The sequence below is a fragment of the Stigmatopora argus genome, chromosome 23 (genome assembly GCF_051989625.1).
Source record: "Stigmatopora argus isolate UIUO_Sarg chromosome 23, RoL_Sarg_1.0, whole genome shotgun sequence".
Classification (NCBI taxonomy): domain Eukaryota; kingdom Metazoa; phylum Chordata; class Actinopteri; order Syngnathiformes; family Syngnathidae; genus Stigmatopora; species Stigmatopora argus.
In genome coordinates this window covers 8198911-8225896 of record NC_135409.1, presented here as the reverse complement: position 1 = coordinate 8225896, position 26986 = coordinate 8198911, and the positions used below count along the sequence as shown (strand labels likewise).

At 45.0% G+C, this 26986-nt stretch overlaps 5 protein-coding genes and 1 long non-coding RNA gene across 14 annotated transcripts; 3 read left to right on the top strand and 3 right to left on the bottom strand.

The window, feature by feature from the left end:
* Positions 1-165: 165 nt before the first annotated feature.
* On the bottom strand, positions 166-1910 carry socs2 (suppressor of cytokine signaling 2). Of its 2 annotated transcripts, XM_077593631.1 has the most exons (3): positions 1461-1909; positions 1020-1156; positions 166-923 (listed from the first exon to the last, which is right to left on the bottom strand). In XM_077593631.1, exons 2-3 carry the CDS (start codon positions 1114-1116, stop codon positions 451-453), a joined length of 570 nt encoding a protein of 189 aa, XP_077449757.1. In that variant the 5' UTR covers positions 1117-1156; positions 1461-1909; the 3' UTR covers positions 166-450. The 2 variants fall into 2 exon arrangements, with proteins under 2 accessions (XP_077449757.1, XP_077449756.1); XM_077593630.1 differs by having other exon boundaries at positions 1020-1910.
* On the top strand, positions 1618-6559 carry ncaph2 (non-SMC condensin II complex, subunit H2). Of its 4 annotated transcripts, XM_077593627.1 has the most exons (19): positions 1622-1802; positions 1918-2087; positions 2632-2779; positions 2851-2952; positions 3023-3084; positions 3852-3933; positions 3998-4054; positions 4124-4203; positions 4277-4514; positions 4581-4661; positions 4730-4793; positions 4875-4979; positions 5043-5087; positions 5155-5292; positions 5352-5411; positions 5471-5514; positions 5591-5692; positions 5773-5922; positions 5994-6559. In XM_077593627.1, exons 3-19 carry the CDS (start codon positions 2672-2674, stop codon positions 6132-6134), a joined length of 1659 nt encoding a protein of 552 aa, XP_077449753.1. In that variant the 5' UTR covers positions 1622-1802; positions 1918-2087; positions 2632-2671; the 3' UTR covers positions 6135-6559. The 4 variants fall into 4 exon arrangements, with proteins under 4 accessions (XP_077449755.1, XP_077449754.1, XP_077449753.1 ...); XM_077593629.1 differs by having other exon boundaries at positions 1618-2087; positions 5474-5514; XM_077593628.1 differs by lacking the exon at positions 1918-2087 and having other exon boundaries at positions 1619-1802.
* On the bottom strand, positions 6307-8089 carry sco2 (synthesis of cytochrome C oxidase 2). The gene is made up of 2 exons (XM_077593632.1): positions 7948-8089; positions 6307-7559 (listed from the first exon to the last, which is right to left on the bottom strand). The coding sequence occupies exon 2, from the start codon at positions 7556-7558 to the stop codon at positions 6821-6823; it is 738 nt and encodes a 245-aa protein (XP_077449758.1). The 5' UTR covers position 7559; positions 7948-8089; the 3' UTR covers positions 6307-6820.
* Positions 8090-8309: 220 nt separating this feature from the next.
* Positions 8310-13376, top strand: dclre1c (DNA cross-link repair 1C, PSO2 homolog (S. cerevisiae)). Its single transcript, XM_077594385.1, has 15 exons — positions 8310-8705; positions 8793-8844; positions 8927-9011; positions 9831-9890; positions 9953-10008; positions 10086-10187; positions 10247-10319; positions 10384-10524; positions 11014-11115; positions 11187-11311; positions 11376-11430; positions 11499-11587; positions 11664-11758; positions 12100-12684; positions 13062-13376. Exons 1-15 carry the CDS (start codon positions 8597-8599, stop codon positions 13070-13072), a joined length of 1740 nt encoding a protein of 579 aa, XP_077450511.1. The 5' UTR covers positions 8310-8596; the 3' UTR covers positions 13073-13376.
* Positions 13377-19058: 5682 nt separating this feature from the next.
* Positions 19059-20575, top strand: LOC144068811 (uncharacterized). The gene is made up of 4 exons (XR_013298310.1): positions 19059-19320; positions 19909-19995; positions 20099-20175; positions 20271-20575. It is a non-coding gene; the product is annotated as an uncharacterized LOC144068811 (long non-coding RNA).
* A 46-nt stretch (positions 20576-20621) lies between these two features.
* Positions 20622-26664, bottom strand: cpm (carboxypeptidase M). 5 transcript variants are annotated; one of them, XM_077593620.1, is made up of 19 exons: positions 26368-26664; positions 26179-26281; positions 25729-25944; positions 25432-25529; positions 24800-24972; positions 24594-24693; positions 24407-24512; positions 24166-24336; positions 23788-23940; positions 23568-23716; positions 22958-23491; positions 22829-22891; positions 22306-22470; positions 22037-22114; positions 21410-21491; positions 21229-21312; positions 21069-21134; positions 20895-20986; positions 20622-20752 (listed from the first exon to the last, which is right to left on the bottom strand). In XM_077593620.1, exons 1-11 carry the CDS (start codon positions 26617-26619, stop codon positions 23306-23308), a joined length of 1707 nt encoding a protein of 568 aa, XP_077449746.1. In that variant the 5' UTR covers positions 26620-26664; the 3' UTR covers positions 20622-20752; positions 20895-20986; positions 21069-21134; positions 21229-21312; positions 21410-21491; positions 22037-22114; positions 22306-22470; positions 22829-22891; positions 22958-23305. The 5 variants fall into 5 exon arrangements, with proteins under 5 accessions (XP_077449746.1, XP_077449747.1, XP_077449751.1 ...); XM_077593621.1 differs by having other exon boundaries at positions 22829-22888; XM_077593625.1 differs by having other exon boundaries at positions 26179-26196; positions 26368-26384.
* Between the last annotated feature and the right edge of the window lie 322 nt (positions 26665-26986).

Below are 26986 nucleotides of genomic sequence, written 5' to 3'. Positions count from 1 at the left end.
CTGTATTCTCGTTTTACGACGGAAATTTCGATCGAATAATTCGCCCGTCATGCGATCAAAATTTCGTGATGCGACCAAGCCTTTTTTGCATATCTTTCGTGTATAACAATATCTACGAGCACTGAACGATTAATTCAGACGAGTTCCGAGGTCCAGAAACCAGCATGACTTAACGGGGAAGTTTATTCAAAGATTCAACAGGAACTTATCAACACGCTTCTTCATCAATATTCAGTGTGACGTCAATAAATACACGCGGCGTCCCCAAAATGTACAAAAACCACAGGAAGGAAGGAGTTTGACCTTCAAAATGTGTCAACAGTCTTTACCTGAGACGGACGCCCGCCCGCCCGCGACGGGGCCGTGGAGTTTGAATCGGAAAGCTTTGACTCCACTCTTACGGAGCCCAATCGCAACGTCATGTTATTTCCGCGCAAGGTCCAATCTGGGCTAGACGTTGTAGAGGTAGTCGCTCAGGTAGTCCTTGAGCCTGTTGGGCAGGGGTAGATCTCGGAAGCGGCGCGTTCGCCCGTTGATGGCCACGCGGCTCAGGTGCTGCAGGGCCGGCACGGCCAGGTAAGCCGGTCGGGTGAGGAGCAGCGGGACGGTCCCGTTGGGCGCCTCGGCGGCGGCGGCGGCGGGGCGGGCCCGGGCGGCGCTCCGCGACAGCTGCACGTAATGCTCCACCAGGTGCACCACGCTGTCAAACTGTTTGAGCTTGGGCCTCACCAGGAGAACCGAGTCCAGCTTGAACTTGGCGCCGTCGAAGCCGATGCGCAGGTTGGTGGGGCCCGCCGACGTCACGGCCGAGATGGTGAACAGGTAGTCCCTCTGAGAGCTGTCGCGGACCAGGAAGGTTCCCTCCGACGCGTCCTGGAGGACTTCTTTGGCCTCCGTGGCCGTCAGGGCGCCCCAGTACCAACCTGGAACAAAGGTCAAACTCACTCGCACCCGTTGCGTTTCCGGCGGGCCTTCGGACCGATGGGACCACCCGGGCCGGCCCGGGGAATCCGTCGGACCTGCGCTCTTGAGCTCCTTGACGGCCAAGGCCACGCGCCTCCGGTCGGAATCCGAGGGGGCGTCGCCGTCGATGGCGTCGGACGACTGGCAGGTCATCGGCGGGCCCGTCCGCTCGTCGGCGCCGGGCAGAACGCCTCTGGAAGCGGCCGCCATGGCGGCGGGCAAGAATGGAAAATTACGATTAGGGTGAGGATTATCGCTTGGGATCAAAGGGATGGAATGAACATTCCAAGGACATTGGCCAAGGAAATGGTTTTCTTGCTTTGGTGATTGGCTGGCCACCATCGAAGGTGAATAAAGGCTAGCGGCTAAACACCGAGCTAGCTGGCTACAGACAAGCAAGCTGATGGGAAAGAATACTACTCATAACAACAATAAATTGTCCTTGCTGATGGGAAACAATACTACTCATAAGAACAAGAAATGGTCTTTATACCTACCCGCGCACGGCGATTGTCCTTTGTCCCGTTCGTCACCCTCGCGGCCAGTCAGCGCGCACGCGAGCAATCGTCAACATTTGGCGTCTTCATTCACCGTTTGACGTCGCTCCTTTTATTGCACGCGTCGGTCTTCTCGGGGGGATGGGGGTCGCCGACATGTTGCCCCGGGCCCGGGCAACAAGAAGTCACGGCGAGGAGGGGGGGACGAGAGCGAGAAAAGACAGCATGATTCGCCGAAGCTTCTCCAGCTCCTTCCAGGAACTTTCCAGGAACATGGTCACGTGACCCCCTCGGCACCACAACAACAATACCAGACGAGCCAATCGAATGGCTTCCATCGAGGTAACCCACCCGATGCTCATTCAACAATACGAACGAGAAGATGTTCACGCACTCGACATGTTTTACGCGCAAACGTCGACTGGGCTATACCAAAATAAAACCTGCTAATGACCAGGGGGGGCGGTGCCGCGCCTAAATGGATACGCCACACAGAGGAAGAAGTCCTGCTTGTGACCACTAGAAGGCAGACGTTCGTATTTTAAAAGGAGTAGAAGAAGAGTCGCCCCGGGAAAATCAACAGCCTCTCCACCGTCTGCCTTAAACTTTTAGTTTTGACCACGACGAGTAAGTTGTTGTTTCCCAACTTTTATTTTTCGGAATACTTTGTCGAAATGTTTATTATTATTACTACCTAAACGTTGACGAACTTTGTTCTGTCGTGCGGAAATTCAAGGGGAATTTGACAGCAAAGCGTTTGCTTTTAGCTTGTTTACATCTCTTCGAGACAGTAGTCCGTTAAAAACCATACTCAAATTAAAGCTAGCGTAAGAAAACTCCCGGTGCTTAAAAACTATGACGGGAAAACACGCCAAAAGTATTTTGAGACCACTGAAAGGTCACATAAGACTCCATGAAGACAAAAATTGTAAATACGTACTCGCTGGCTAATTTGGTACCAAGCATTGGTGAGCCAGAAATTTCCGGAAACATTCCTAACCGTAAACGCACCATTTTAACTTTTAAAAAAAATATCGGTGGACGATATGTTTTTGTTCTCTAGCTTTGTCTTTTATTTCATAAGATGGCTTTCAAGAATCAAGTGAAGAGAGCACAATCCCTAAAAATAGATTTAATGAACAGCATCCTTTATTTATTTTTTTTCATTCAGGGTTACCCGACGGGTGACGACGTCGCTGCGTTCGGCCGTCATGGTGTCCAAGGAGAGTAGATACGCTCACTTGCTGCATCCCATCAGGGACCTGACCATGAACTGGGCTGTCGATGTGGCGGCCGAGCTCAACGACTACCTGAAAGAGGTGGGTCTAGGACGAGGAAGAGCGCCGATGACGGCGCGACGCCACGGAACGCCGTTTGCCGTGTGTTGCAGCTGGACACGATGTGCGTGACGTTCGACGACGGGGAGACTCAACTGAACTTTGCCGAGGCGGCGCTGCTCATTCAGGCCTCCACCTGCATCTACAGCAAGAAGGTGGGTGTGCCCCCCCCCCCCCCCCCTCTTCTTCTCATGTCCTGAACTCCACTGGCCATGTCGGTTGTAGGTGGAGCTTCTGCACAATCTGGTCTACCAAACGCTGGAATACATCACAGAGGACAATAAAAGGTAAGTGATAGGTTTATTACTAATACACTTTAATCAAAACAGGGAGACATCATTAACATACTCTGGCTACAACTTGCAAAGAAAATCACTCCCGACTCGCCTTCGTCCAAGATGATTCTCAAGAAACGGCATCTTCCTCTGTCAATTTAGTCCGCGCATAATCAAAACATTTAAGCTAATCTGATTCAAACAATTGCATAAGCTAACCGAATAACACCATTACGGTAAAAAAAACAACTACAAAAACAATCTCATATTAGATCGGAACCAAAAACACCTGCGTAAGAATTTGCACAAGGAAGCATACAAGGTGACCCGAGCAGATCGGAAACCAAAACAACGGCGTAAGAATTTGCACAATTAAGCATAATAATTTCTTTATAAGGTAAACAGAGCGACCGTATTTTTAAACAATAATGCGAGTATTTTCGGAAGTTGATTCGATAATCGCCATCTGCCGGAATCCAAGTTAAAGCAATTTAAGAGTCCCTCGTAGATCTTCATTGCCAACTCAGATCAACAGTCTTGGCCTGGAACATGGTGTCCTGTTCGGTCAATAGTCCTGAAAACAATGAACTGGCCTCGAAAGCAGCTCTGGGGGGAAAGTGTCCTCAAGCTTACTCTGTCCCAACATAAAGTGTAGCACAATTTAAATTATAACTTCATTACCTATTAAATGCTTAATGAACATATAGTAACATCCCAGAATAAACCCAACATGCATTCCGTCCAACTTGAGGCTTCGTCTGACTCTTTCCTCCGAACAGGAGAAGCAAAAAAGCGGCGGCGGCCGACGCCGGGGGTGACCAAGCGGCGGCGCAATGGGACGACGACGACGACTATGACGAGGTAAGAGAAGGCGGGAAGGACCGGCCGTTATCGGCCACCGCCGGATTTCGCGTTGTGGTCGCAGTTTCAGGAGGTGGACGCCGAATCGTTGGATTGCGTGGACGATTGTGGAGAATACAAGGTCAGGAATCTTCCGCACGCACCCACGCATGTACAAAAATCCTCTGTCGGTTAAAAGTTGTGTTTGTAGTTGATCAAGGTGGCTCCTCTTACTCCGGCGGCACTGATTCCGCCCGAACATCACGAAAAGCTCAAATTTCCGCTCATCAGGTGGCCCACGCCGTTTCGTCGGGGACAAACGGTGCGAGATAGCAATTTCCGGGTGTCAATATGTGTCCGTCAGTGCCAAAGGTGAGGTGGAGTTCAGCCAAAAGGACTTCCGGATCAACATTTTTGTGCCGGATGCTGACGGCTTGATCCGCCTGGTGCCGCCCGCCCAAGAAGACTCACTTCTGCAGCACGCCATTGGCCAAACCCACGCTCCGACGGGCGATCCCGACAACGCGGATGATGGCGTCGATCTGGGTTTCCCGGAGGACGACGTGGACCAGGGACCGGACGAGCACATCCAAAGGCAGCTGGTAGGCCCAGATGCTCGCCGCCACGGGCCTGGAAAAACTCTAAGCCGCATGTCGTGTTGCATCCAGGCTTCTGGGCGGGAGCAGGTGCCAGTGGAGGTGGTGGTGGCGGCGGCGGCGGCAGCGGCGCCCGAGGAGGAGGAGGAGGAGGTGACTTAAAACCATTCCCCCGCCCGGCCGGCTCCTTTATCCACTCCATTGTTGGCGTCCTGTTTCAGGACAGCATTTGGACGCTTCACGACCCGTACGCCGTGCTCCGGGACGGCAAACCTTTCAAGTCAGGTACGCCGTCAGCGGGGGAGGAGCAAACGAGGGAGGGAGGGAGGGAGGAGACAGACTTGACTCGTCCGTTGGCGGCTTCAGGAAAATGCTACAGAGTCCCGGACGGTTTGGACGACGAAGGCAAACGAAAACGTCGGGGGGAGCCGCCGAGCCTGCCCAACTTCTGGACCTGGTTCAAAGAAACATGTCAGAGCGCGGCGCCTTCCACAAGTTCCCGTCGGCCTCCTGACCGATTGGTTTCTCTTGCAGACGATCCTCCCGAACGCAAGCTCCGGGACGGACCCACCAGCATCGGTACCGTCGTGGCGCCGTGGCTCCTCACCGCGCGCCGTCTCGACGCGTGCGCTTTGCCTCGCCGCAGATCTCAACGACAAATACCGGGAGGAGCTCAAACGCAAGCTGAAACTCCAGAAGACGAAGAAGAAACGGGATGTGTTCAGAGCGCTCTTGGAGCCGCCGGAAGATGACCAGGCGCAAGAAAACGAGCCGGATCTTCAAGGTAAGGCGTCCGTACCGACGTGAACGCCAGCAAAGCGTCCATCGGCGTCGTGCACGTAGATGACGACGACGACGGCGGTGACAACGAGCTGGAGGCGGGAGACGACGTCGCATCACCAGGTGAGGGCTACCGAGCGGCGGTCTGACCACCGGAAATGAGAAAAACGACTCGCCCGCAGAAGCCGAGGAGCCTGATTACGAGTCGCTGGTCAGGATAAGATTGGTAGGCAAGCTCCTTGCCCGGGGGGGGCTGGTTTTGGACCCAGGGCGTCCCGTAACGCATTTGCGTGCACGAGCAGGAGATGATGACCAAGAACTGCGAAGAGTACAGGAAGACGACCACTGCGTCCCGCCGTTTCCAAGAGTGGGAGGAGAAGATCAGCGTCAGGCTCCTGGAGAAGGTAAACCGACCGGCGCCGGCCACGCCCCCACCCGACAGCGTTTATTTAGTGTTTTTTTTTTTTTTTTTTTTTCGCCTCAGGATAAGCGTCCGCCGTTCGACATCCACGATTACGGCGACCGCATCGTGTCGGCGTTGGGGGAGGTGGGCGAACGCCGCAGCTTCGCCTCCGTCGTGAGCGGCGCCGAAGGCTTCGAAGCCTGCCGCTTCCTGCTGGCGTCCTTGCAGCTGGTAGGTTAACGGCCGCCCGCCGGATACGGCGGAGGCGCGACGTCACCGTGCGCCCCCCCGCCTCTTTTTAGGCCAACGACGGCGCGGTGGGAGTGGACAGCCAGGCGGGTTTAGAGGCCAGCTTGGATTCGGCGAGCTTGACGCTGCTCAGTAAAGATCGAGCCGCCGAGAGGTTGAAACGGTTCGCCGCCCTACCTAACCACGACGACTGAATTTCCCGCTTCGAATGGCGCCACGTTAATGTTATTGGAATAAGTTGAGTTGCACGTGTGAAGTTTGCCAATTTGACATTTTGTAAAGCCATAAGAATAGATGTTGAAAACACTTGTTTTGTTGAGGGAGAAAAAACGGCCACTTTTCTCTGTTGATTCTCTTTTCCAACGCTTGCTCGCTGCTCCCTCAGCTTTATTTATCAAGAAAATGTTTGTGCATACAGAAAAATAAGTTATGTGTATATGTACCAAGTCTCCAAATCAGAGCATCAGTCTGTCTTTTTGGTGTAAAAAATCGACATCATTTGCTCGACGTTAATGTTAATGATAAGAGTCGAATTGTGCGCTAGCCGCTAGCACCCAAAAATAGATTTCTGCTTGTTTGTTCAACAAAAGATCTCTCAATAAAAAAATCTTGGTTACAACCTTTTGGGTTTATTCTATGTTCATTAAAAGCATTTTAATAGGTAATGAAGCTATAAATTAATTTGTGCTATACTACTTTATGTTGGGACCGAGTAAGCTGGAGGACATTTTCCTTGCAAGTTGTAGCCAGAGTATGTTAATGATGTCTCCCTGTTTTGATTCAAGTGTATTAATAAACCTATCACAACCTCTTAATTTTTTCAATATCATAGAATTAAAGAGAAGCACAAAACAGCGATTGGAGGTCGTCGCGGTCGCCGTCACGAGCCCGGCGGCCGGCCGCCTCGGATCATGTGACGTCGGACGCTGCTGGCGATGTGCTCCTCGTCCTTGAGACGGTTGTAGTAGTCCACAAAGAGGCCTTCGGGGTCGATCAGGTAGATGAGGATGGAGTGGTCCACCAGGTAGTCCCCGTCCTGGTCCGAGGGGCCGCGACTGGCGTAGACGCGGTAGTCGCGCCCCGCCGCCGTCACCTCCTCGGGCGTGCCCGTCAGGCCCAGCAGGCGAGGGTGAAAGTCCTTGACGTAGCGAGCCATCGCCTCCACGTGGTCCCGCTCGGGGTCCACGGTGACGAAGAGCGGCTGCACGGGCGGCAGCGAGGGGTCCAGGTCCAGGGCGGCCACCGCCGCGCTCATCTTGTCCAGCTCGTCGGGGCAGATGTCGGGGCAGCGCGTGAAGCCGAAGTAGAGCAGCACCCAGCCGCCCAGGAAGTCTCGCTTGCTGCGTCGTCGCCCGTGGTGGTCCACCAGGCTGAAGTCGCCCCCACCCAGCGCCGCCCGCCGCAGCTGCTCTCGCCGCAGACCGGTCTCCTTCCGACGCTTCTCCGAGTCTACCCAGGCCCAGGCCGCCAGGAGGCCACCGCCCAACAGCGCCGTGGCCGCGGCCCGCGTCCCCAGCTTCAACCGGCTCGACGGTCGCTCGCCCCCGGACGAGCGGCGGGCTAAAATGGGGCGCAGGTGTCCGCGGAGATTCGCCGCCATTCGCCGGAGGAACCACATCCTGGCAAGACAAAAAGAAAAACAACAAAAAACATCACGTTAGCGGATTCCATTCGTTCGACTGGTGGATGACTCCAGGATCAGAAAAAAAAACACGAGCCAAAGTCTACTTTGAATCTTTAATATCAATTTGAAACAAACTCTCTTCAAAAAAAATCTATTTAACAGAGGAGAAATTCCCCAAATCACCGAAATATCCACTCAATTTTCATAATGACTTTCTGGGAAGCACCCAAGGATACACTAAATAGTAAAAGGATCAGACTACAGAAATAATGTTTTCCCTTGGATACATATAGAAAACATGAGTAGACCAGAAATGTAAACGATATGGCTCAAAAGCGAAAAGCATATTTTGGGTGTAGAGGTTAATATACGTCTGAACTTACTTGCGGTCACTTGCAAAAGATTGTTACAAGAGCTAAAAGTGACATAAACGACAGGAAAAAGGCCTCTCAATGACATTAGCACGATGATGTCTATTGCCACTCCTTCTACTCGAATTGCCTTCGCAAGTGACGACGCTTGCGCACTCTACCGCCGCCTAGCGGACTAAATGTTTCACCCCAGTTAAAAGCACTTTAAAACATTTTTTGCTAAGAATGGTACCGTTTTTTGCCAATTATGTACAACGCCGTTTTAAAATCCGAATTTCATGGAGAATTCGCGCATTTAAAGAGTAAAACTACACCCTTAGATTCTTTTTCTTTCAGGCTACTCTGTCGTCTTTTGATGACGTCACACACGCGCCGATGCGTGCTTTCGTAAACAAAGTTATGTACATGTGGTTAAATAAAGGAAAAAAATGCCTGCTTTTGCAGCAAGCCAAAACCTGGTTTGGATTCACTTTTTAATTAAAAAGTAAATAGTTTATAGACGTAATAAAGCGTTCGTATTTGAGTGAAGTACAGTGTAGGTGTGTTTACGCCACACTGGGGCAATAGTGAGAATAAAGAACTCCAGGAAGTACGTGAAAAGGCGCCATAGTCAAACCCAAATCCAGATTGACGCCGAATTTGATGTTTTAGTTGTGGCAAAATGAGCACTTTTGCGGGCCGGATGCTGGAATATCCTCACATTTCTCTCGATTGCTTCGATCAAGAAAATTTGCAGGCGCGAGCCTACTTCCTGTCGCACTGTCACAAAGGTGAGTTGGCTAGCTAGCGATTCTGCATCAACGAAACATCAATATAGACATATTTTATTCCTCCACCCAAAAAATGTCCGCCATTAGATCACATGAGAGGATTAAAAGCCCCCAAACTGCAGACAAAGCTGAAATCCAGGTGATGTCCCGTCATTATTATTACAATTGTTTTGGACTGAGCAAAATATGCGAGATGATGCTGTTCTCTCGTCGCTTTTCAGCCGCAGAGTGAAATTGTACTGCTCGCTGGTGACCAAAGAGCTGCTGCTGAGCAATCGCCAATATCTCTTCTGGGAGGACTACATTGTAAGTTCTTCAAAACATTCACAAAAAAAAGAAATCAAAGTTCTTGCGTTCATCACTAGCAGACGTCCCATCCCAGGGGTCGGGAACCTTTTTGAAAGAAAGAGCCGTAAACAATTCCTATTTTCAAATATTATTCCTTGAGAGCCATACTCACAATTTATAAGTCAAAAAATATGAGAATGTGCATTTTTTTGTCATTTTACTACTTTTAAAGTACAAAAAGTCTCCTCATTCTTTTGGTAGCATTGTTACGCTGTTGCTAATCCTTGAATATCAATGAGTATCAATGAGAGAATGGATGCAGAAGAATTTAAGTCAAAATATATGAAAATGTGCACATTTTTTAGTCATTTTACTACTTTTAAAGTACAAAAAGTCTCCTCATTCTTTTGGTAGCATTGTTACGCTGTTGCTAATCACTGAATATCAATGAGTATCAATGAGAGAATGGATGCAGAAGAATTTAAAAGTCCAAATATATGAAAATGTGCACATTTTTTAGTCATTTTACTACTTTTAAAGTACAAAAAAGTCTCTGAATTCTTTTGATAGCATTGTTATGCTGTTGCTAATCAATGAGATCAATGAGTACCAATGAGAGAATGGATGCGGAAGAAAAAAAATCAATGCCACAGTGCCGACATGATGTTACTATTGGTGCGTTCGGGTCTTGGCTCTCTCTCTGTTTCCATATTTTAGCTTAGAGCCACAAGCTCCCATCAAAAGAGCCACATGTGGCTCTGGAGCCACGGGTTCCCTACCCCTGTCCCATCCATTTGAGATGTCACCAATGACCGTTGGCTCCATCTTGTTGTTTAGGTTCCGTTGGAGCTGGAGAGCCCCACTCACATTTCTCTGCTAGACCAAGCATCCGGAGAGGTGAGGCCCGTCAGGCCGTCTTAAACAAAATGGACGGCATGTTGACGCCGCGTCTGGCGCAGAGCGAGGAGATGGTGGTCACCTTGCTTCCGGCGGGGCACTGCCCCGGCTCTGTCATGTGAGTCTGCCACTGCCGCCGCCGCCGCCGCTACGGGCGCTCTGGCCGAGGTTTTAACCCACGGCGCTCGGCTTTAGGTTCCTCTTCGAAGGGTGCCGTGGAAATGTCTTGTACACGGGAGACTTCCGGCTGGCGCTGGGCGACGCCGCCAGGATGGAGCATCTGCATTCGGCCGGCAGGTGAGGCGCCGACCCCGTCGTCTTTTTCGACTTCCTCGTCACGTGAGCTCACCGCGCAGGGTGAAGGACATCCAGAGCGTCTACGTCGACTCCACTTTCTTTGACCCGTGCTTCTACCAGATCCCGTCTCGGGTAAAAATCGACGCCGACCACCGCCATTTAGCTCCTCCGACTGAACCGCTTGACCGCGGCGCAGGAAGCGTGCGTGGATGCCATCGTGCGTCTGGCGGACGACTGGATGGCTCGAGGCGCCGGTCACGTGGTTTGGCTCAACTGCAAGGCCACGTACGGGTACGAGTACTTGTTCGGCAGGCTGGCGGAACGCCTCGACAACAAGGTAAACGGCGCCATCGCTCCCGAGGTACACGGTCGATTGGTCGCCGAACTTTTGGTCGCCCGGAGGGTTATTGATAATTACCATTTAAATGGTTGCTCAAATTCCCTAAATACAAACTGCCAATGACTATTTAGTCCTACTTAATGCCCTATTAATTATTAGGCTACTAAAGAAAAGCTCCAAATTTCCCGGACTTTGATTGTTTTTTGTTGGAGAACTTGTTAAGACCCTGACTGACGTGGCTTCTTAAAGGGACAGCGCATGTACATACAAACTCTTCGTCTACACTCACACGTCGGCTCAGTGAAAGTGCTCATGGCCATTGTTGGCTTTTATTGATGCGTAGACCGTGTTGTTTTACCTTGTTTTGGCGCCGGTCTTTTGGTCGCCCGTTGTCGCGGTCGGGGCGACCAAAAGACCGGCGACCAATCGACCGCACACGGCTCCCGAGGAGGCCGCCCGTCCGTCTCAAGCCCCCCACGCCCGCAGGTGCACGTGAACAATCTGGCCATGTTCCGGAAGATGCCGGAGATCCTGAGCTGCGTGACGACCGAGCGCCACACGCGGATCCACGCCTGCCGACAGCGCCAGGTGAGCTGGCGCCCCGACGGCCGAGCGAGCGCACCGACCACCGACCGACGCCTTTGGCATTTGCCTCGCAGGGGACGTATATCCACGGCAACCGGCTGCCGTGCGGCCACGGCCACGACGGCGCCCGCGTGCTCAGCATCAAACCGTCCACCATGTGGTTTAGAGAGAAGGCGGACAAGAGCGACATCGTCATGAGGTAACACCACCGCCGATGGGCGGTGTGCGGAACGCCGTGACTTGTTGGTTTTCTTCTCCGCTAGGTCGGGTAGCAACGGCTTCCGAGCTTGCTTCAGCTTCCACTCGTCCTACTCCGAGGTCCTCCATTCGGACGTTGAACTTTCCCGGTGGCCTTTTCCCGGCTAACGTTGCGCCCATCTTTTCAGATTCGAGACTTCTTGTGCTACCTGCGACCGGTCCGCGTCTTCCCCAACGTGATCCCGGTGGGGCGCACCTTGGCCGAGGTCACCGCGATGTCAGTCGGGCCGCCGACGGTCGCCGAGGTGCCCGTCGACCGTTGGAGAACCAACCAATCCAAATGTTCCCGGCAGGCTTCAAACCACGTGCCGGGATCCCCCGCGGGAGAAGTTCGCTTACAAGCCACTGGGGGCGCTCAAGCGCAGCGCTGCCGAGAGTCCCGTGCACGGTAAGCGTCTCTCTCTAAGCCAGGGGTAGGGAACCTGTGGCTCGGGAGCCATATGTGGCTCTTTCCATGGGTGCATATGGCTCTCCACTAACCTGTGATATAAAATATGGAAATCACTGGTGAGATAGCTGAGTCCTAAACCCACTAATAGGAATGTCACGTCACGTTGACACTACCTCTACCACCACTTTAATCATAATTTTGTGTTTTATTACTCTTCTGCATGCATAATATCATTGATACTGATTTATTAGCAACAGCATAACAATGTTGTCAAAAGAATTCAGAGACTTTTTGTACTTTATAAGTGGTGAAATGACAAAAACACTCACCTTTGTCAGGTGACGTCAGTGACGACGACGACCATCTTTTCGATGGCGCCGACGCGTCGCCGCCGAGGAAGAAGCCGAGCGCTCGCTTCGCAAACGGTGAGTGGGCGTTTGGCCGTCCTTCCTTCGGACGCACTGAAGCCGGCCTCCCGCCAGAGCGAGGGCGGGCGCTCGCCGTCTCACCCCCGGCCCGGAAGGAGACCTCGCCGCCGCCGCCGCCGAGCGCGCCCCAATCCCAGCGTGCGGACCACGGGAAACGCCAGAACTACGTGGATTGCACGGAGTCCAACGACGACAGCGAGAGCGACCAAGACGGCGGGAGCGAGCCGCCCAAGTGGGACGACTACTTCAGCGCCGAAGCGGCGCCCGACAGCCAGAGCGAGCCGGAGAGTCGCCAAAGCGACAGCCAACCGGACAGCCAAGACCGGCTCAACCGGGACTTTGCGCTGGTGCTGTCCGAGAGTTCGTCGCAGGAAGCGGAAGGAATGGAACGCGGCTCCGGCGACGCCCCCGGCTGGCGAGCGTCATCGGACTTTGAGATGGCGTCCGTGCTGAAATCCAAAAGGCTAATTTCTGAAGACCCGCCGTCCCTCGACAGTAAGTTTGTCTTTCTTTCTTTTTTCATCCCTTCCACTTGATAGGCGAAACAGTGCCTAACAAATCACGTTAGTGCAAGCACGACCGCCGCCTAGTGGTACTTTTAAGTAGGGACGTGGACACGTGACCCCTGCATCCAGAAAGCAACAGAATAAGGTGCTGCTTTGCATCCACGACAGTATTTCTGCTATTTTATAGTTTTTCTCTGATTAAATAATAGAATCAACTAAGCTTTTAACTAACAAACCCATTTCCAACACGTAGATTGAAACACAATAGAACGCAAGTTTGTTTACGATAGCTTTTGACACTTTGCTTATAGTACTTTTGGCAAATAGATAGTTAATAACCGAGATTGTTGTTTGTTTGTTTTTTAGAGATCATTTAAAACCTTTGAAAGTTTCTGGACATGCCCGCGACGGAGACCAGAAGTATTGCACCGACCGGAAAAGGAAACGAAAGACGATTGGTTTGGCGTGCTTTTTTTATTTGTTTGGCAAACTAATGAAGAGACCATGGAAGGTAAAGCTTTTTCTTCATTTAAAAAATGACCATGTAAGGCTTTTTATTTAAAAAAAATGACCATATATAGTAAGGCTTTTTATTAAAAAAAGACCATGTATACTAAGCCTTTTTTAAATGAACATGTATCATAGCTTTTTTTTAAAAAGACCATGTATAATAACCATGAATAGTAAGGCTTTTTATTTTTTAAAAATGACCATCTATAGTAAGGCTTTTTTCTTACAAAACGACCACGTAGAGTAAGGCTTTTTTTTTTCAAAAAAAAAAAAAAAACGACATAGTATAATAAGGCTTTTTTCTTTAAAAAAAAAACGACATAGTATAGTAAGGCTTTTTTCCAAAAAAAAAAACCTGACAGTATAGTAAGGCTTTTTTTCCTAAAAAACGACATAGTATAGTAAGGCTTTTTTTTTCAAAAAAAAAACGACATAGTATAGTAAGGCTTTCTTTCTTAAAATACGACATAGTATAGTAAGGCTTTTTTTCCTAAAAAAACGACATAGTATATATAGTAAGGCTTTTTTTCCTAAAATACGACATAGTATAGTAAAGCTTTTTTTCTTAAAAAACGACCATGTATAGTAAGGCTTTTAATTTTAAAAAAATAACCATGTATAGTAAGGCTTTTTTCTTTAAAAAAAAAACGACATAGTATAGTAAGGCTTTTTTCCTAAAAAAAAAACCTGACAGTATAGTAAGGCTTTTTTTCCTAAAAAACGACATAGTATAGTAAGGCTTTTTTTTTTAAAAAAAAAAACGACATAGTATAGTAAGGCTTTCTTTCTTAAAATACGACATAGTATAGTAAGGCTTTTTTTCCTAAAAAAACGACATAGTATATATAGTAAGGCTTTTTTTCCTAAAATACGACATAGTATAGTAAAGCTTTTTTTCTTAAAAAACGACCATGTATAGTAAGGCTTTTAATTTTAAAAAAATAACCATGTATAGTAAGGCTTTTTTCTTTAAAAAAAAAAACGACATAGTATAGTAAGGCTTTTTTCCTAAAAAAAAAACCTGACAGTATAGTAAGGCTTTTTTTCCTAAAAAACGACATAGTATAGTAAGGCTTTTTTTTTTCAAAAAAAAAACGACATAGTATATATAGTAAGGCTTTCTTTCTTAAAATACGACATAGTATAGTAAGGCTTTTTTTCCTAAAAAAACGACATAGTATATATAGTAAGGCTTTTTTTCCTAAAATACGACATAGTATAGTAAAGCTTTTTTTCTTAAAAAACGACCATGTATAGTAAGGCTTTTAATTTTAAAAAAATAACCATGTATAGTAAGGCTTTTTTCTTTAAAAAAAAAACGACATAGTATAGTAAGGCTTTTTTCCTAAAAAAAAAACCTGACAGTATAGTAAGGCTTTTTTTCCTAAAAAACGACATAGTATAGTAAGGCTTTTTTTTTTCAAAAAAAAAACGACATAGTATAGTAAGGCTTTCTTTCTTAAAATACGACATAGTATAGTAAGGCTTTTTTTCCTAAAAAAACGACATAGTATATATAGTAAGGCTTTTTTTCCTAAAATACGACATAGTATAGTAAAGCTTTTTTTCTTAAAAAACGACCATGTATAGTAAGGCTTTTAATTTTAAAAAAATAACCATGTATAGTAAGGCTTTTTTCTTTAAAAAAAAAACGACATAGTATAGTAAGGCTTTTTTCCTAAAAAACGACATGGTATAGTAAGGCTTTCTTTCTTAAAATACGACATAGTATAGTAAGGCTTTTTTTCCAAAAAAAACGACATAGTAAAGGCTTTTTTCTTAAAATACGACATAGTATAGTAAGGCTTTTTTTCCTAAAATACGACATAGTTTAGTAAGGCTTTTTTCCCCCCAAAAAACGACATAGTATAGTAAGGCTTTTTTTCTTAAAATACGACATAGTATAGTAAGGCTTTTTTCCTAAAAAAAAAACCTGACAGTATAGTAAGGCTTTTTTTCCTAAAAAACGACATAGTATAGTAAGGCTTTTTTTTTCAAAAAAAAAAACGACATAGTATAGGAAGGCTTTCTTTCTTAAAATACGACATAGTATAGTAAGGCTTTTTTTCCTAAAAAAACGACATAGTATATATAGTAAGGCTTTTTTTCCTAAAATACGACATAGTATAGTAAAGCTTTTTTTCTTAAAAAACGACCATGTATAGTAAGGCTTTTAATTTTAAAAAAATAACCATGTATAGTAAGGCTTTTTTCTTTAAAAAAAAAACGACATAGTATAGTAAGGCTTTTTTCCTAAAAAAAAAACCTGACAGTATAGTAAGGCTTTTTTTCCTAAAAAACGACATAGTATAGTAAGGCTTTTTTTTTTAAAAAAAAAAACGACATAGTATAGTAAGGCTTTCTTTCTTAAAATACGACATAGTATAGTAAGGCTTTTTTTCCTAAAAAAACGACATAGTATATATAGTAAGGCTTTTTTTCCTAAAATACGACATAGTATAGTAAAGCTTTTTTTCTTAAAAAACGACCATGTATAGTAAGGCTTTTAATTTTAAAAAAATAACCATGTATAGTAAGGCTTTTTTCTTTAAAAAAAAAAACGACATAGTATAGTAAGGCTTTTTTCCTAAAAAAAAAACCTGACAGTATAGTAAGGCTTTTTTTCCTAAAAAACGACATAGTATAGTAAGGCTTTTTTTTTTCAAAAAAAAAACGACATAGTATATATAGTAAGGCTTTCTTTCTTAAAATACGACATAGTATAGTAAGGCTTTTTTTCCTAAAAAAACGACATAGTATATATAGTAAGGCTTTTTTTCCTAAAATACGACATAGTATAGTAAAGCTTTTTTTCTTAAAAAACGACCATGTATAGTAAGGCTTTTAATTTTAAAAAAATAACCATGTATAGTAAGGCTTTTTTCTTTAAAAAAAAAACGACATAGTATAGTAAGGCTTTTTTCCTAAAAAAAAAACCTGACAGTATAGTAAGGCTTTTTTTCCTAAAAAACGACATAGTATAGTAAGGCTTTTTTTTTTCAAAAAAAAAACGACATAGTATAGTAAGGCTTTCTTTCTTAAAATACGACATAGTATAGTAAGGCTTTTTTTCCTAAAAAAACGACATAGTATATATAGTAAGGCTTTTTTTCCTAAAATACGACATAGTATAGTAAAGCTTTTTTTCTTAAAAAACGACCATGTATAGTAAGGCTTTTAATTTTAAAAAAATAACCATGTATAGTAAGGCTTTTTTCTTTAAAAAAAAAACGACATAGTATAGTAAGGCTTTTTTCCTAAAAAACGACATGGTATAGTAAGGCTTTCTTTCTTAAAATACGACATAGTATAGTAAGGCTTTTTTTCCAAAAAAAACGACATAGTAAAGGCTTTTTTCTTAAAATACGACATAGTATAGTAAGGCTTTTTTTCCTAAAATACGACATAGTTTAGTAAGGCTTTTTTCCCCCCAAAAAACGACATAGTATAGTAAGGCTTTTTTTCTTAAAATACGACATAGTATAGTAAGGCTTTTTTCCTAAAAAAAAAACCTGACAGTATAGTAAGGCTTTTTTTCCTAAAAAACGACATAGTATAGTAAGGCTTTTTTTTTCAAAAAAAAAAACGACATAGTATAGGAAGGCTTTCTTTCTTAAAATACGACATAGTATAGTAAGGCTTTTTTTCCTAAAAAAACGACATAGTATATATAGTAAGGCTTTTTTTCCTAAAATACGACATAGTATAGTAAAGCTTTTTTTCTTAAAAAACGACCATGTATAGTAAGGCTTTTAATTTTAAAAAAATAACCATGTATAGTAAGGCTTTTTTCTTTAAAAAAAAAACGACATAGTATAGTAAGGCTTTTTTCCTAAAAAAAAAACCTGACAGTATAGTAAGGCTTTTTTTCCTAAAAAACGACATAGTATAGTAAGGCTTTTTTTTTTAAAAAAAAAAACGACATAGTATAGTAAGGCTTTCTTTCTTAAAATACGACATAGTATAGTAAGGCTTTTTTTCCTAAAAAAACGACATAGTATATATAGTAAGGCTTTTTTTCCTAAAATACGACATAGTATAGTAAAGCTTTTTTTCTTAAAAAACGACCATGTATAGTAAGGCTTTTAATTTTAAAAAAATAACCATGTATAGTAAGGCTTTTTTCTTTAAAAAAAAAAACGACATAGTATAGTAAGGCTTTTTTCCTAAAAAAAAAACCTGACAGTATAGTAAGGCTTTTTTTCCTAAAAAACGACATAGTATAGTAAGGCTTTTTTTTTTCAAAAAAAAAACGACATAGTATATATAGTAAGGCTTTCTTTCTTAAAATACGACATAGTATAGTAAGGCTTTTTTTCCTAAAAAAACGACATAGTATATATAGTAAGGCTTTTTTTCCTAAAATACGACATAGTATAGTAAAGCTTTTTTTCTTAAAAAACGACCATGTATAGTAAGGCTTTTAATTTTAAAAAAATAACCATGTATAGTAAGGCTTTTTTCTTTAAAAAAAAAACGACATAGTATAGTAAGGCTTTTTTCCTAAAAAAAAAACCTGACAGTATAGTAAGGCTTTTTTTCCTAAAAAACGACATAGTATAGTAAGGCTTTTTTTTTTCAAAAAAAAAACGACATAGTATAGTAAGGCTTTCTTTCTTAAAATACGACATAGTATAGTAAGGCTTTTTTTCCTAAAAAAACGACATAGTATATATAGTAAGGCTTTTTTTCCTAAAATACGACATAGTATAGTAAAGCTTTTTTTCTTAAAAAACGACCATGTATAGTAAGGCTTTTAATTTTAAAAAAATAACCATGTATAGTAAGGCTTTTTTCTTTAAAAAAAAAACGACATAGTATAGTAAGGCTTTTTTCCTAAAAAACGACATGGTATAGTAAGGCTTTCTTTCTTAAAATACGACATAGTATAGTAAGGCTTTTTTTCCAAAAAAAACGACATAGTAAAGGCTTTTTTCTTAAAATACGACATAGTATAGTAAGGCTTTTTTTCCTAAAATACGACATAGTTTAGTAAGGCTTTTTTCCCCCCAAAAAACGACATAGTATAGTAAGGCTTTTTTTCTTAAAATACGACATAGTATAGTAAGGCTTTTTTCCTAAAAAAAAAACCTGACAGTATAGTAAGGCTTTTTTTCCTAAAAAACGACATAGTATAGTAAGGCTTTTTTTTTCAAAAAAAAAAACGACATAGTATAGGAAGGCTTTCTTTCTTAAAATACGACATAGTATAGTAAGGCTTTTTTTCCTAAAAAAACGACATAGTATATATAGTAAGGCTTTTTTTCCTAAAATACGACATAGTATAGTAAAGCTTTTTTTCTTAAAAAACGACCATGTATAGTAAGGCTTTTAATTTTAAAAAAATAACCATGTATAGTAAGGCTTTTTTTTAAAAAAAAAAAACGACATAGTATAGTAAGGCTTTTTTCCTAAAAAACGACATGGTATAGTAAGGCTTTCTTTCTTAAAATACGACATAGTATAGTAAGGCTTTTTTTCCTAAAAAAACGACATAGTATATATAGTAAGGCTTTTTTTCCCCAAAAAAACGACATAGTATAGTAAGGCTTTTTTTCTTAAAATACGACATAGTATAGTAAAGCTTTTTTTCTTAAAAAACGACCATGTATAGTAAGGCTTTTTATTTTTTAAAAATAACCATGGGATAGTAAGGCTTTTTTCTTTAAAAAATGACCATGTATAGTAAGGCTTTTTATTTTAAAAAAAAGACCATGCAAAGTAAGGCTTTTAAAAAAATGACCATGTATAATATACATGGTCATTTTTTGAGGAAAAAAACCCTTACTACACATTGTATAGTAAGGCTTTTTTTCTCAAAAAATGACCATGTATAGTAAGGCGTTTTTTTTTTTTTTAAATGACCATGCAAAGTAAGGCTTTTTATATTTAAAAAAACGAACACACTGTTTTATATCATCAAGACTACAAAAATGGCGACTATTCTACGTCATCTTCCAAACATGGTCATTGAGTCGGGAGGACAAATCACCTCCTATGGGCGTGGTTACGCCCATTGGTGACGCAGGTGCGTAAATTATGCACATGCGCAGCATCGCGCCCCTTGGATCAGCCATTTCCACGCCGTCGGTCGAACGACTAGCACCCAAACGAGGTAAGTCCTAGACTAGAGCAATTTACTGGCCTATGTGCATTTTTAACACCCTACCGGGAGATTTTTTTAGGAATCAATTGAGCCAAAACGCCAACAAATCTGTTAGTTTAATGCCAGGTCGAACACACCGTCGACATTTGAAGTATGGCCTCCTTGGCATGTCACTAGCTAGCTTAGCATGTCACTAGCTAGCTTAGCATTAGCCTCACGACATTTGACTTCAAAAGTATTTTGTCCGTATTCTCTCCATTTTTGAGTCATGGGGGAAGACTTCATTTGATCAAACAAAGCCGAGATATCAACGGTCAGTTTGCCAGGTGAAGGTGTGTTGTATGTCATGATAGTTTTCACTGCGATTGCTAAAGGCCCTTTTCCAATTTGTAATTCTGTTTTAAACAAAAATCATTGATACCAAAATGGTTAAGCCGACTTTTTCCTAGCTTTTAACATTAGTCTTTATATTTAATCGCTTTGTCTGGAAAGGGGAAATTAGCACCGAGCACTCACTAACTTATGTTCATTCTTTATCTTGATCATTTACTTGAAGATTTGTCTTTCCTGTAATAATTGTTTGCACTTCCCAAATAGCTTGGTTCAATCAAGATGAAGCTGTTCCCGTGTGTCCAGAACCATGCACACCCTTGAGGGGAGAGGAGACTGGGCCAAGGTATCAAGGTAATACTAATTACAAAAAAAAAAAAAAACACCTAAACCTATCTGTTGAATATCCCGTCTATGTATATGATAACTTTTGCTCTATTTTATTTGCATGTACCAGGTCCATGGTGATGTCCAGGTGATCTTCCCAGGTTGCCCACTTGAAGATGATGCATCATCTCTGAATTCTGCTCTGAGGTTAATATATTGTAGAGTATCCAAGTCAAAACATTCAAATCTCACTATTTTATTGACTACAGTTGCAATTTACTAACCCCCCTCTTATTTTATAGGTGATGTCCCGATCCCTAAGGTGAGGAGGATTTCTTTTTTTTTTTCAATCAGAAATTTTAATAAAAGAGATTTGAGTGTCATTTGTCTTTGTTAAAACACTTGGAGAAAAAAGACCCCAGACCCTCAATGGTCTTTTTTTTCCTTTTAATTTTTGGTGTTTATATACTAACTTTTTTATAATTTAAAAAAATGTTGTTGTTTTAGCCTAAGTGTTTTAATTTTGTCTCCAGGTGAACACCAGCTACAATCAATGTGATCCTAAGTGTGCAAATGTATTTCTTTGAATAAAAACTATAAAGTGTCATTTTGCTTGCATTCCTTTGCTAGTTATATGAAGAAAAATACATGAGTATATTTCAAGGGTTTTATTTTTCCACAAAATGGGGTTATTGAGAAGTTCTCATAAGTCTTCCAGCATATAAAGATGAGGTGGTGTTTCCATCCATTGATGAAAAACCTTTTCTTGGCACTGGATGGAATTCTGGGGAGAGAAAAAGAGGGTCAAAAAAAATAGACTAAGTCCAACATTAAAAAAAAAGATTTGACCAAAAAACAACAACACTAAGTTAGATTTTGCCAACATCAGAAGGTCCCATCTTTATTTTCAGATATGGAAAACATACTGGATAGGGGCCCTCAGGATGTTGGTGTCAAAGGCTGTGCCACGCTCCAAAGTCACCTTCCTTTAGCGTTGATTTGGTAAACTTGGGTGGACCTACAAGAGAAGCAAAATAGAGTATTTTTAGTAAACATGACATGAAAATAATAAATCAAATAACCTGAAAAACAGGTCTTACGTCATACACGACTTCTTTGGTCTTGTAGATTTGGACAGCTTCCACCGTCTTCGTGGCTTTAAACCTCTGGAAAACACCACAGCATGATTATGTCAAGGTACTATATATTGAAACATTTCAATTGTTGGCTGGCTAGAAAACATCGTTTTAAAATAATAACCTGAAACACAGGTCCTACGTCATACACGACTTCTTTGGTCTTGTAGATTTGGACAGCTTCCACCGTCTTCGTGGCTTTAAACCTCTGCAAAACACCACAGCATGATTATGTCAAGGTACTATATATTGAAACATTTCAATTGTTGGCTGGCTAGAAAACATCGTTTTAAAATAATAATAACCTGAAACACGTCCTACGTCGTACACGACTTCTTTGGTCTTGTAGATTTGGACAGCTTCCACCGTCTTCGTGGCTTTAAACTTCTGCAAAACACCACAGCATGATTATGTCATTGCTTATTGAACCATTTTGATGCACAAATGACTCCCATTCAATCAAAAAAATAAAATGCGTCTCACAAAGCTCTTAGACGGAGGAAAAATGGTTGTTTAAACGAGTCAAAAATGACCCCTGCGCTACGGTTGAATGAATGTCTCGGTTTGGTCAAAACCACATTTAAAAATCAAAAGGTCCAAGCCCTGAAGTCTTCCTTTAGGAAAGGGAAGGGCAAAAGTATATATATTCTAGAAGTGTACCGATTATTCCTTACACCTCCACTTGATGGCACTAGTGTGAGTTACCCACACGATCTTGCTATTAAAAATCAACGCCAACCCAGTTAAAGTGTCTTCATTCAAAATTGGAGTGAATCATGATGCTAAACAAGCTAATTTAGGAAAGCCGTGAACACTGGTCGCTGATATCTAAACATTACTGTGACAACAAAATTTCCCGAATACGGGATGAATAAAGTTATCCAATCCAATTACACGGGTAGAGGAATTAGAAGCTATTAAAAAAGACTCACTTTGCCGACAAACTGCTCCTTTTTGGCCGTTATGGCCACATTCTTGATGTTTCCCAGCAGTCTGTCCTCGTTGAGGGACTGAAACACAAAATGGAAGGGTTTCTTTTTAAACATTAAGAGCAATAGGTGACGCGATGTAGCCAACTTGCTAACAAACATTTGTGTTAGCATCCACGTCGGGGCTACATCACGCCAATGAAGCACGTTCCCGTCAAAAAGCATTCTTGAAATGACAACTGGGGCTACGAAATCCCCAAAAGACAAAGTACCGAACGCGCTGCATTGTCCTGGAAGAAGTTTGTCGGCTCTTTCTTCGGGAAATCGTCAATTCTGAGCAGCTCAGCAGTCCAACGCGCCCAGCCTCCGGCTCATCCGCCATTTTGAAAATGGCGGCGGTCTTTTGAATTCTGACCACAGCCACGCCTCGGCCACGCCTATTACACATAGACACAAAAAAAAGAGATCGTTTTCATCATAGAGTGCATTAGTCAGGGGGCTGGGCCTGCAAATACTTTTAGGTTGGGCATTAATACTTCAAAACAAATACATTGTTTTCATAATAATGTGCATTAGTCAGTCAATAGCACTGAAAACTTTGCTAACAAGGTATGTTTTTAAAAAAAATATTGATATCTAGTTGAAATGTTTTGGTATCGTGACCACTGCACTGGGAAACTTTGGCAATTTGAATGGAAGGAACATACTGACTAGCTAGCGGATAGTCAGAGGCATAATTGAAAAAAAATGGTGACTTCATCAAGTGTCTATGAAAAGGCCACGCCCACAACTCACCAAGTCATTTTCTTCAGAATTCCATCCAGAAAGTCCATCACGGTGAAGGACCAGAAGGACCTGCTGCAGAGAAAAAACCCAGATTTCACAACAACAACAACAAAAAAGCCAGGAAGTAACTCAACTCACCCCGGACATGTCATACCGATCCTCGCTCACTCAAATCCGGAACCACGAGACTGAGCAAAAAACTACCGGGGCCGTCAAAGCCGTCACCCCACCTAGGCAAAACAAAGACCACCATTGACATTCCGTACACGCACACACACACAGTCATGTGCAACCATGCAGCAGAGCAATAATGACTCTTGATTGTTTATTGTTTTTCTTTTTCTTCTATAATATTTCGACCCGAACTGACTTTTGCTATAAATGTGTTTGACGACATGATCCTAGTAGACACAGTAGATCTGTTGTCAAGTGAAAAAACAAAAAAAACAAAACAATGGCCGCACTTCATCCCAAGTTCAGTTTACGCTAGCCGGACAAAGCTAGCGTGGCCCCGAGCGCCGCTAGCGTCCAGGAGGCGGCCGTCCGACACCGAGCGGACGAGGTCTCCCCCGCGCGACGCAACAGGAAGTCGTGCGTCAGCGCCGAGTTCCCGTCCGGACCGTAAGGCACCCAAAAAGTCTGGGTGAGTATTTGGTGCCCGGGAAAGCTAACCTGCGGGAAAAAAACACACAACACACACACGTTTGGCGCGAAAACACCAACCAAGAGAACACATTTGCGTATTTACGGTGAAAGTGTAGTTCCCCGGCAGCAGCAGTCTGTAGTATTCTCCGCGTTGATCCGTCTTGAAAGGACTGATGTTGCGGCGACCGCTCACCTCCACCGCGGCGTTCGGCGCCGCCGCTCCCGACGCGTCCAGCACGCGACCCTTGACCCCTGAGCGAGCGTGCCGTTGAGCGCCGTGCCGTCTCCGCGCCGGCGTTAGCTTCGTTATTGATCGACTTTACCCAAGTGAACCTGCCGCACGAAGGCCAGCAGGCTCTTCCTGTTGTCCGTCCACAGAACAGGAAGTCTGTCGGCGGGGGGGAACTTGCAACAGGACACCTCCAAGGTCACCTCCAAACATTGGGCCCACACGTAGTTGTAGTCCTGCATGCCGCCTGTGCCCGGTTCAAGTCATAAAAAAAGCACCAATAGTCCCGCCAAGAGAGTCTTTGGATGCCATTTGTCCCCCGACCGGGTACACGGTCGATTGGTCGCCGGTCTTTTGGTCGCCCGTTGTTGCGGTCCGGGGCGACCAAAAGACCGGCGACCAATCGACCGCACACGCCCGACCGGAGGTCGGAGACTCCAAACCTCTTAGACAAAATAATCCCAATTGCTACCTGACAGCGGGTACCACTGGTACCCGTTGGTGATGCCCTCCCGAAAGGGAGGCTGGTCGCCACACGTCTCCCCCTGGTGCATGTGGGCGTGGTTATGCGAGTACACCTTGGCCAGGTGGACGAAGACGTCGTCGTCGGGCGTGAGGCTGGCCTGACCCACCAGCTCGCCGCCTGAATGTGGGGCGAGCGAACGGGTCAGCGTCTGGCGCGTGGTCACGCCCCCGCCGTCGCGTGCGCTTACCGCCGTTACTGTTGTCGTAAGCGTAGCTGGCCACCAGGGCGCCGCCGTGGAGGTTGGCCGAGAGGACGAACGTCTCCGTCCTCAACCAGCCCATCACGGCCCGGACCTGTCGGGGGGGGGACACACGTGCCGGGTCAAGCGCCCGCCGCTGGCGTAAAGGCCAAGACCACGTTCCTTCCAGGCGGACCTCGGCCTCTCTGTCGGCCCGGTCCGGGTCGCGCTCTTCCCGCCGCTCGGCGAAGGCGTCGGGGAAGTTCCTGTTCAGGTCCACGCCGTTACGGTTAAACCTGCCGTGCAAACGGTGGTGAGAGCGGTGACCACGGAGGGAGGGGTGCCACCTTCTGTGGGCGGGCGTGTCTGCTCCTTTTGGAAAAAGGTGGCGAGAACGTCTACCTCCCCTGGCTGAGGTAACAGTTGGTATCGGCCATGTCGAAACCATCCGGGTTCATGGTGGGCAGGAAGTGGACGCGAGTGCTGTGGAGTATCTGCAGCGACCAGCTCTCGTTGGCGCGGTAGCCGGCGACCAGCTCGTCCACCAGCCGCAGGAGCAACTCGCGGCCCACCACCTGACAACAGTTGTGCGGAGACAAAACAAGCATTGTCCACTGGTTTGAGTGTTTTTACCAAACAGGAAGTTGGCAAGATTTGCCCTCCTCAAAACATTAGGGTTTGACAAAAATCAAGTCAGGGACAAAGCGTCTTCTCCTTTGTCACGCGGCGGCTCCCGGTTACCACGGCGACCCCATCACGCACGACGGCCTCCCAACGGAACGTTTTGAACTCTTCACGCATTCCCCCGCGTTAATGTGTACCGAAGTTTTCCGTTTCTCTGTGGGTGCGTGTTCCACCCTGGCGTGTCTCATTTCAAGACGTTTCTGCGTGCGGCGCGTTGGACGGGGTTGCCACGGTGACCGGACGCCGTACGAGGTGACCCTCGACCTCCATTTGGCGGAGTCTCCTGGGTTTTGGAGCGCAAGCGGACCGTGACGGCCTTTTGTCGATCTGAGAAAGAGGGCGGGGCCTACCTCGTTGCCGTGCATGTTGGCCACGTACTTGAACTCGGGGACGCCGACGACGTGACGGCGCGGACTCCGACCTAAAGCCAGCACCCACAGCTCTTGTCCTGTCGCACATGGGGGGGGGGGGTCACGTGACACACCCGCTCAATGACCGAGTGGCCCACGCGTGGCTAATCCCGGTTAATCCGGGACGCCAACTGTCTGATGCGCGCGCGATTGGCCAGATTAGGACGTCGCCGATTGGATTGGTTCGATTCGACCGACGGGCGCGATGCGGCAAAGCGCACCTTGGTTTAGGTTTACCTACGACCGATCGCCCGATGCTGTACAGGTGGGCGATGTCCGGGTTGGAGGCATTGACCCGCAGGAAGTAACGCTCCATCTCCTTGTTGCTATGGTAACGAAAGTCCAGCATCATGGCGGCGGGGACCAACGTGATCAGGAGGAAGAGTTGGGACATCCCTAAACGGCCAGGAATAGGATAGGCAGGTGGCCCCGGAGACAGCAAGTTGGTGACCCCTGTTTTAGACATAGAAGAAAAAGAGAAATAAGAAATAAAACGCTCTAGGAAACTCACTGACGGGCGACCGGTCGTACGGGAATCGTTATTGCGAAGGTTCAAGCAAATATTTAAATATTTCAAGTGAGTCAATAGTTGTCATGACGTGAGAGCGGCTGAACAAAAAAGAGCACCCACCGCCCCCCCCCAAAAAGTGAGCCCACACAACAATCGGCTTGCCGTAGAGTCCTCACCTGTCTCATCAAGTGATTCTATCAGGTGTAAAAGTCCAAAAACGTCATGAAAAGGAAAAAAAATGTGTGTGTGTGAAGTGCAAAGGATTGCCGTTAAAGTGATCTGAAGAAGAACAATGAGAAAAAGATTCCAAGTTTCCATTTGTTGGAAAGTCGGAAAAGTGACGTCGACGTCGAGGCTACGTTTACCTGAGCGTGGAGCGTCTTCAGCCGGTCCCAGTGAGCCTCTGCCGGAGCTGCGAGGGGGCCGAAGGGGCCGAAGGGGCGGGGAGGGAGGGAGCGAGCGTCGGACGACACGCCCAGGTGCAGAGCCCCGCCCTCACAGCGATTTGGCGCCGCCTGCGGGCTGGTCGGGGCACTTCTCCTAAGCTTTCTACCGAAAGGGAAGAAAAACATGGCTATCTTCATTGGTTCATTCAATAGGATATCCCAAAATACCATACCTGTCAACCTCTGCCGATAACTGCCCTTATAAATGATTATTGATTCCCCTTACAAACCCCCCAAAAACCTTACAAACACCATACAGTGTTTGTAAGGTTTTTGGGGGGTTTGTAAGGGGAATCAATAATCATTTATAAGGGCAGTTATCGGCAGAGGTTGACAGGTATGCAAATACACAGATGAAAATAGTACTTAGTACTAGAATGGACTATTTACAATGGTACACATCAGTGAAATGGGTGACAATCGCGACATATCTTGATCATTTGGATCCTGCCAATAAATATCCTTTTAAATATGCATTTTAATGCAGAGAAGTTGGTGGACATCCGTGTTTTTGGTGTTAATATTCGTGAATTGAATA

Bases quoted from the DNA above. Each gene is read 5' to 3' on its own strand.
- cpm (XM_077593620.1), bottom strand. From the start codon at position 26,619: ATGGTATTTTGGGATATCCTATTGAATGAACCAATGAAGATAGCCATG. The intron at 26,282-26,367 runs GTAAACGTAGCC...GTTCTTCTTCAG, and splicing joins TGAAGACGCTCCACGCTCAG to ATCACTTTAACGGCAATCCT. The intron at 24,973-25,431 runs GTAGGCCCCGCC...AACTGTTGTCAG, and splicing joins CCAACATGCACGGCAACGAG to GTGGTGGGCCGCGAGTTGCT.
- ncaph2 (XM_077593628.1), top strand. From the start codon at position 2,672: ATGGTGTCCAAGGAGAGTAGATACGCTCACTTGCTGCATCCCATCAGG. The intron at 4,204-4,276 runs GTGGCCCACGCC...TGTGTCCGTCAG, and splicing joins CTCAAATTTCCGCTCATCAG to TGCCAAAGGTGAGGTGGAGT. The intron at 5,293-5,351 runs GTAAGGCGTCCG...TCGTGCACGTAG, and splicing joins AAACGAGCCGGATCTTCAAG to ATGACGACGACGACGGCGGT.
- dclre1c (XM_077594385.1), top strand. From the start codon at position 8,597: ATGAGCACTTTTGCGGGCCGGATGCTGGAATATCCTCACATTTCTCTC. The intron at 9,012-9,830 runs GTAAGTTCTTCA...CTTGTTGTTTAG, and splicing joins TCTTCTGGGAGGACTACATT to GTTCCGTTGGAGCTGGAGAG. The intron at 10,188-10,246 runs GTGAGGCGCCGA...CTCACCGCGCAG, and splicing joins CATCTGCATTCGGCCGGCAG to GGTGAAGGACATCCAGAGCG.
- socs2 (XM_077593630.1), bottom strand. From the start codon at position 1,305: ATGGTGGCCAGCCAATCACCAAAGCAAGAAAACCATTTCCTTGGCCAA. The intron at 924-1,019 runs GTCCGACGGATT...CCTTTGTTCCAG, and splicing joins CAAGGAGCTCAAGAGCGCAG to GTTGGTACTGGGGCGCCCTG.
- sco2 (XM_077593632.1), bottom strand. From the start codon at position 7,558: ATGTGGTTCCTCCGGCGAATGGCGGCGAATCTCCGCGGACACCTGCGC.